Genomic DNA, 7,765 nt, shown 5'->3' on the forward strand with positions numbered 1-7,765 from the left:
TCCAAGCTCATAGTTAATAGCACCCTGTTGTTCAGTGCCAGAGACGGACCCTGTGGGGGGTGGGTGGGTGGTACTGGATCTCAGACTAATGCAACAAGTTCAGAAGAACACAATTTCCTAACAAACACAAAGAGTAAGATTTTTTTTTCTTTTCTGCTTATATGTAACTCATTTTTGGGGAATACTTTTCTTGCTTATGCTGTAATCCAAAAACAAAAATGCTTTAAAAAGAGGAAAAGTCGCCCAATAACATTATGAAGACAACAGCCTATTAACTTGCTCTTATTTTCTTTTCTATTGCTCTCTAATTCTATCCTATTCCTTCTAGGTTCCGTCCTTGCTTCTCAGTGTCGTTTTAATCATGCTTCCCCCCCCCAGTAAGTTTTCTTATCGGATTAGTCCTGCTCAGTGATGTCTCACCTTCACAGCCAGCACATTAGGGATGGTGGTAGGTTTGAGGAGGACGAGGAAACAACGAGTGATAAGCAAGAAGAAAACAAACACAAAAAGCCGAGCCAAAAAAAATATGAAGAGATGGTGAGAAACACAAGGACAGGGATGGCAGGGGGGATGACAGAGACAAAGGGGTGGGGTGGAAGTTGATGCACTTGATGTCTTCTCTCTATACCATCAGCAGAAACCTGTTAGAGGGAAAGTGCAATAATGAGATCAGCTGCAATGGACGAAAACACACACGCATGCACACACAAAGAGAGTGTAAGAAACAGAGAAATGACTCCTCCAACCGCTGAGCCGTCCGCCTTCCATCAGCAGATCCACATTAACACACTTTAACACACAGTCACTTACCCTCACACTCAAAGGCCTGCAGCATGGTAGTGTAAGTGGGGCCCAGCCAGGATGTGTAGCTTCCCAGAACCCTCTGCAGGTGGTGGGTAGCATCGCTGAAGAGCAGATCGGATTCACCGTAGCCTGCTGAGCTGAACAGGCTGAAGCCTTCGGTGGCGTTGCCAAACGCGTTCTGCAAGCAAGAAAAAGTCTGTAACAGCCCTTAATGCATGTGTGCATGCATGGATGTGCGTTGGCGTGCTCTGTGTACGCATGAGTGGGTTTCCTTGGGACTGACGATGCGTGTGTTTGTGTTTGTGTTGCCAGGGGGTCAGTACAGCCGTCCCGGTGGATCCCACACACTCAGGAAGAATTATGGCAGTTTAGCAGATATTTGCATTCTGAAATGTGCAGATGGATTTAGACTCCGCAGAGATAGATGTAGAGAATAATACACAAATACACACACACACACACACACACAGAGCTGGCTCATTTCCTTTCCTTACCCACCTGTAAACGCTCCAGGTATTTCCAGACACGGCACTTGTCCTCCATACGCACCACCACAGCATTAGCAGGGACGGCTGCCAGGTGGCATCGTCCATACTCATCCAGGCCTGCCTCAGTCCCGTCCGGGCACAGCAGCTTCAGGTCCTCCAACTCCAGATCCAGGGCCCAGGACTCCTGGTTCTTACCTAAGCAGGCCGAGATTTAATTTAATTAAAGATTTCATTCGACATTTTGGAAAATACACGTCCCTGTCCAAAGGTAACAAAACCAGCTTTAAAGTTCACAGATAAAAGGTGCTACATTTTGTTTGTTTTGTGCAAGACCTGAAGTGTAAAAATCACAATTTGTGGCTCACTGGGATTTGTCTGCAGGACTATTTTGTGAAATCCAGGAGTCTTTGGTGGTTGCCTGGAAACCACAGTCATGTACTTCAGGAGCCAAATTTATCGTGACCCTTCATACATTTACACCTGGGACAGAGCCAGGTGCTTGTTTCCCCAAACATCAGAGTGAAATCAGTGTAAGTCTGTGAATATAAATCATACTGTCTGTACTTATTTGCTCAAAATGACCAAATGATGATGATTTTTTCGGATAGTTTTTGTTGACTTTATATGCTGAATCTCACATTTAAATTTTTATGATTTAGTTAGTTTCCTTAGCAAGCGCTTGGTAAAGACAAAAAACTAAATAATAAGAGGAGAAAATGCAGACTACCTTGAAGCTACTTGCTTTGTGCCAGACAACAGCACAGTCCTTCTGTGTTTTCTTGACCTCCATTAATTGGTCTCACTCCAGACATTTCTGAACCATATGAGAAAGCCTGCTTTGTTAAACAGAGGCAGTGTTTGAGTTGCCAGAGTCGAACTGCTCCTTCTCGGCTGCTCCAGCAGATTTTGTGTTGCGTGACTGTGATAATGATCACCATTAATTTTGGATGCTGCCCAAAGCAGGGGAGCAGATGCACCAAAATAGAGAATTAGGCCATTTCATATCTGGACAAAGTTGCCTGCACCTCTGTCTGTCTGTTTCCCCTCCTGTCTCTGCTTCTTTCTCACACATATTTGCACCTGTTTTTTCATGTTGTTTTCCTTCTGTACTTCTAATGACTGCCACGCACACACAAACACACACACACACACGCATACAGACAAACACACTACATAGTATATAATTTCTTAATTTGTCCAGCATGCTCTGGATGCCCCACTTAGCCCTGTGATAAACAATGAGAAATGTGGTGAAACACTGACATCCAGTGTCTTGACGGGTACAAACATGCTCCTCAGGCCCCGGGAAGCACACATCACTAATGATATGACTTAATTCTATCATTACACTGCACAACCACCAAGGTCGTCTGAATAATGCATCATAATTTAGACACTAACCATCCAGATTGTCAAATACTGTTGTGTGCTTGATAAAGGCCACATCACCGAGGTTTTCGGCCACACATCTGAGAGAAAGAAGAAACATAAAACACGTGAATAGCAAGGCTCTTTCAGTCTGTGCATAAATAAAAACGTGATTTAAATGGGAAATCATCATGACAGCAGCAGGAGGCCATCATAGGTGAAGTCCCTCCGGTAGCGCTCCTATTCATGGACTCAGTCACTATTATGTCACAAGTCATTTCACTGAGAATGCATGTTTAATTACAACATTTGAGCAATAATTTAAACTGGCATTAAATGTAGCCACAGCACACAGATACAGGACATTCACATTGTGTACGTTCTTTCTTTTTGATCTTCCATAGCAGGCTGAGAAGAATGTAAAGTGAATGAGACCCACAGGGAGAAGTGCTCAAGACCACATTTCCTCTTTGTGCCGTTAAAGTATTATTTCACATGTTGTAGATGTCAGTGTTGTACCTCAGTGCCCCTGCCTCTCCATAGTGCCGCTCTCTGTGGTTGTTGGCACAGATGTGTCTGTCATTGTCATCTCCAATGCAGGCCTCACACAGGTTCCTGGGGTTGTTGCCTCTGGGGTCGTGCTGGGGGTCCTTGACGCCTGGCACGCAGCTGTAACCAAAGAAGTGTCCCACCGCTGGTATGAAACAAGAATGAAAATGAGTAAGTAAGACGGGCTGAAAGATGGCAAGCCTATTTTAATGATAAAGCTAAATGTGGTGGGCCATTTCAGTGTTATGTTTGTGCAAATGTTGGAAAGTAATGTGATTTGATGATTTTTTCAAGGCTCAGTAATCTCCTCAATCACCTGGGCACCGTGTTAATAACCCAAAGTACTCTTCAGATGATTAACAATCAATAGCGAGGATTTAAAGCAGCCAGACCGTGTTTGCAGGAGGTCGACAAAAAATAAACTACAATATCCATGTTCATCATATTTAAAGAGCCTGTGTTTTAAACTTTGGATACAGATGCAGTATTTGTCTTCGGGTTCAGTTAATTGTTTGTTTTAGTGTATAAATAGTATAAATACCCTTTAATACGCAGCCTTATCTTTAGAATGACATTTACTATCCAGCTTTGTTCAACGTACCTGCCCGCATTCACACTCCATCAAGCTCAGAGTTACAGAGAAAGATGCCCTCTTCTGTAATCTGCTCTTCTCCTCTTACCTCTCGTTTCCTCCATCCGTTCACCTGTTTGTTCCACATCACTGCCGCCGCCCCCCCCAACCTCTCAAGTAGCATCCACACAAAGACTTACACACATTCACACCAGTAGTCAAACAGCATTTTTTTTTTTTTTTTTTTGGTCTGCCTCACCTTTGGGGAAATTGCACTGCTCCCCTACACTGATCTGTGAGGTGTTGACCAGGTAGCCAATAGGGACGGTCCATCCAACTGTAGTACGAATGCCAGGGTGACAAGAGCTGCGCTCATGCATCTCCAGAAGGGACAAGTCTGATGAAGACCGACGAGCCATTGCCACCACGTAGTAGCTGATACCATCTGGAGGAAGGGTAAGGGAGAAAATAACAGAGGTAGAAACCAAATGTGAACGTTTTAACAGATGAGGAGTAAGAAAGTGAATTCCTCATTTTGACTGACTCACATTAGGCAAGCTGCTCCAGTATGTACGTACCTACTCTGTTGTGGGACTCTCCTGCTGCCAGCTCCAGGCCGTGGCAGAGGCCAGCAGCGTAAATATCATCTGCAAACATGGAGGCTGCATCCGCTGTCCCATTCTGAGGAAAACACATTTATGTTGTCAAATGGCTGATGGATGCTCGGTTGTTCCAAACTGTGATGTGAAACAAAAACAACAATATCATGGAAAAAAGCTTGTTTGTTTTGAACTCTATCATAGAGCAGAAATTATTTTAAATGGCATGTTTCTGACAGCTGTCCTATAAATACCATGAATGCAATTCAGGTAGTTTTGAAAAGCTGTGTGAGATGTGACAAGCTAATGAAGATGTGGACATGGACAGGTGGTCGAAAACACAATTATTCTCTAGAGGAGTGAAGAAAGAACCTGTAATGAAAAAAAAATCTCTTTTATACTCTTTTAAATAATACTCATTAATTAAATTTAAGATGATATTTTGTAATGTAGACCGGACAGTCCACATTCACGGCCATATTTCTGTAGGTACCTTGATTTTGTCCATGCAGTCTCTGGTGTTCAAGCCTCGAACGCATTGCAATATCCCCCTAATATTCCGAGCTGTGGCATTCCCGGCCAAATCCAGACACTTTCGCTCTTCGGCATCAGACAATACACACCAGGAAACTGAACAAAGCAGTGGAAAAGAGTTGATTAAATCCAAATACTTGTACTAAATCCTGCACAGTTTCACACCTAACGACAAACTTATATTATTTCAAGCACAGAAGTTAACCGCATGAGCCCATTTAACATATTATACCTGTAGTTTTTTGATTGGAGACACAGTTGACAGACAGAAGAGGCAGAAGAAGGAGGAAAGCCACAGTCAGCCTTCCCTGTAGACTCTCCATGTTGGCTCTAGTGGAAAACTTGATCATTAATACAACATAGATGATGAACAGGTGGACTTTATTGGGGGGAAAAAAAACGTCACTGGCCTGCCCCCTCCGTCTCTTATAGCCTGGCCGTGAGACAGAGGGAGAAAAGAGGGGGTGAGAGGGGTAAAAGTTGGGAGAATGAGGCAGGTAGGTTGGACATAAAAAGAAGAAAACGTTACATTATTCTTTCATCCCCGCCTCTTAAGGCAAGTCCTCAGCAGACAATCCTTCCTCCATCTCACCATAGCAGTATAGCATTTCCCCCTCCAATTACCCAGTGAGACTTAAACCCAGTGGAGAGGATAGTGCTCGGCACATGTGGGCTCAGAGCAGTTCAGGTCACCTGGCAGAGACTGTCGACCCGGGGTCTTTAATTAAAGAAGTCGTGGACAATGTGGCTCTGTGCTGGAGCTGTGTTCGTGGAGAACAGATACTGACTGGGGCTTGCTCCGACTCACTGGAGACTGAAGCCCCAGCTAAGCAAGAAAAAACAGCACTGCCTATTGTTAGCAGCCGTCAGGCCCAGTGGAGGACAAGCATATTGGCCATTTGATACAATTCTCCCTTTTCTCTCTGCACACAAACATTTTTCAAACAGCTACCGGACCAACAGGCAATTGAATATATGTCAACAGATGAGAGGTGAAGTGAATTTATTTGCTTATCCCTCTTTCAGTTGTAGAGTTGTTGAAGTTTTGGATCTGCTTCATTGCTCAGGAGAGGAAGGGTCATATTCGTTTTCAGGCAGAGTGTAGGCGAGAGAAGAAGACCTCTTTTTTGCTGAGAGGTTATGTGATCCCATACATGGGTGAAGGGACACATAAGCACAGAGGGACCTTTCAAATCAAACACTGACGTAAAATATGGACTCTCCCAAAATTCTTAATGAGCAAATAAAGGATTTTCCATTTTAACTTGCAGGCAGTAACCCACTCAATCAATCAATAGGATTATGGAGAGAAATAGTAATCAGAATGTGATGTGAAGATATGGTGCCTTCGACTAACTGGTGTTTTTCACAAATTTTCTGCCATTGCAATAATCAATAAACTCAGAAAATAATCTGTGCATTAGTCAATATTGAAAATAATGGTTAGTCAGCTTCACATAATGAATATGTTATTTAATCTCTGGAAAATCACCCCTGCTGTTTATCCTGCACACTGACCAACATCCCTGTAAATGTGACAGTTACTTTTCAGGTCTTGTCCCTCAGCCAGATGTTAAATCAGCCATTAAACCAACCAAGAAAGTGACGGAAATATATGAAGCTACTGAGCAGAGCACAAGATGGTAAAGTGAGTGAGGCAAACACCGTGCAGATTAATAAAAATGCATGAAGCAGACAATGGTAAATGGGTTGCACTTGTGTAGCCGTTTTCTACCTTAATGAACAAAGAGAATTATAATTTACTTCTCATTTATCCACAGCGCAAGCAAGTACTATGTGATAACATATAATCACATTACAGTACAGACAATAGACGTAAAGCCAGAAGGGATATGATCTGTTGATCACTGACATTGTTCATGCATAAAACTGCATACATTTTTTATGTTGGCTGAGGTTGTCTAAGTTTCAGGCTAAGTTTCCCACCTCTGCAATTAAAGACTGTGTGGGGAGGGCAGGCCTTTCCTTTTTGTGTATCTCAATTCTTCTCAATCTCAATTGGCTTGTTGAATATTGAATAAATAATATTCAGTGCTAAAATTGCTGCATGAAAAGGAACTAATTTTAGGTTCTCGTTTTCATTTCATAGTACAAATATAAATTTTTTTTTCCCAATGTAGTGTGTAGCTCAAACATCCTCATGTGGCAGAGCATTTAACAGATAAACAATCTGCACCATACCAACTTCCTATGACAGTGACTATTGCTCCGATGTCAGACACTTCTAAATAAAGTAACTACTAAGTAGGCCATGCAGAAGGACACAAAATAGGACTGATGATATCAACTGAGTGATCGATATTACAAGCAGTTGTTAGCCACCATTGGTTGTCGTTGACAATCAAGAAGAGACTAAATATTTATTGAAATTTTTCAGTAATAGTTGTGCTTGGACTCTGTAATAATCTCTGGCTTGTTTCAAATTTCTGTGGAGCTGCATATGTGACATTAGATCAGTAACTAAATGTTCACCCAACACAAAGAACTGCATAATAATTGTAAGACTTTTCAGAGTTAAAATGACACTTCCCGACTTCTCCCTGAAGCTGTTACAGGTGAGTCATACAACTTGTATTTGACATGTGCCCATACACCACTCCCCTTCTATGGCTATACTTAGGCCACTCAGTCAGACACATATTAAGTCGTTTTTACTATCTCAAATCTTTGCAATGTGAGTTAATTTGCAAAATATGACATATGTAAATACTAGATAGCTGAAAAAAAGAAAAAAAAAGAAAATAGATTTAGGCACTGAAGTGTTATGCATGCATTTTTTGGAGAAGAACAGTGTGTTTCATAGTGTTAAGTTAGTGACACATGATGGCCGG

General features: G+C 42.3%; 1 protein-coding gene across 1 annotated transcript; it reads right to left on the minus strand.

Moving 5' to 3' along the window:
- Positions 1-630: 630 nt before the first annotated feature.
- On the minus strand, positions 631-5,236 carry otomp (otolith matrix protein). Its single transcript, XM_029494337.1, has 9 exons — positions 5,146-5,236; positions 4,873-5,009; positions 4,359-4,461; positions 4,040-4,225; positions 3,180-3,354; positions 2,694-2,761; positions 1,303-1,487; positions 811-982; positions 631-641 (listed from the first exon to the last, which is right to left on the minus strand). Exons 1-9 carry the CDS (start codon positions 5,234-5,236, stop codon positions 631-633), a joined length of 1,128 nt encoding a protein of 375 aa, XP_029350197.1.
- Between the last annotated feature and the right edge of the window lie 2,529 nt (positions 5,237-7,765).

This window comes from Echeneis naucrates, chromosome 22 (assembly GCF_900963305.1).
Source record: "Echeneis naucrates chromosome 22, fEcheNa1.1, whole genome shotgun sequence".
Taxonomy (NCBI): Eukaryota; Metazoa; Chordata; class Actinopteri; order Carangiformes; family Echeneidae; genus Echeneis; species Echeneis naucrates.

Bases quoted from the DNA above. Each gene is read 5' to 3' on its own strand.
- otomp (XM_029494337.1), bottom strand. From the start codon at position 5,236: ATGGAGAGTCTACAGGGAAGGCTGACTGTGGCTTTCCTCCTTCTTCTG. The intron at 3,355-4,039 runs GTGAGGCAGACC...GTTTCATACCAG, and splicing joins GCAGTGCAATTTCCCCAAAG to CGGTGGGACACTTCTTTGGT. The intron at 983-1,302 runs GTGGGTAAGGAA...TCTTGCTTGCAG, and splicing joins AATACCTGGAGCGTTTACAG to AACGCGTTTGGCAACGCCAC.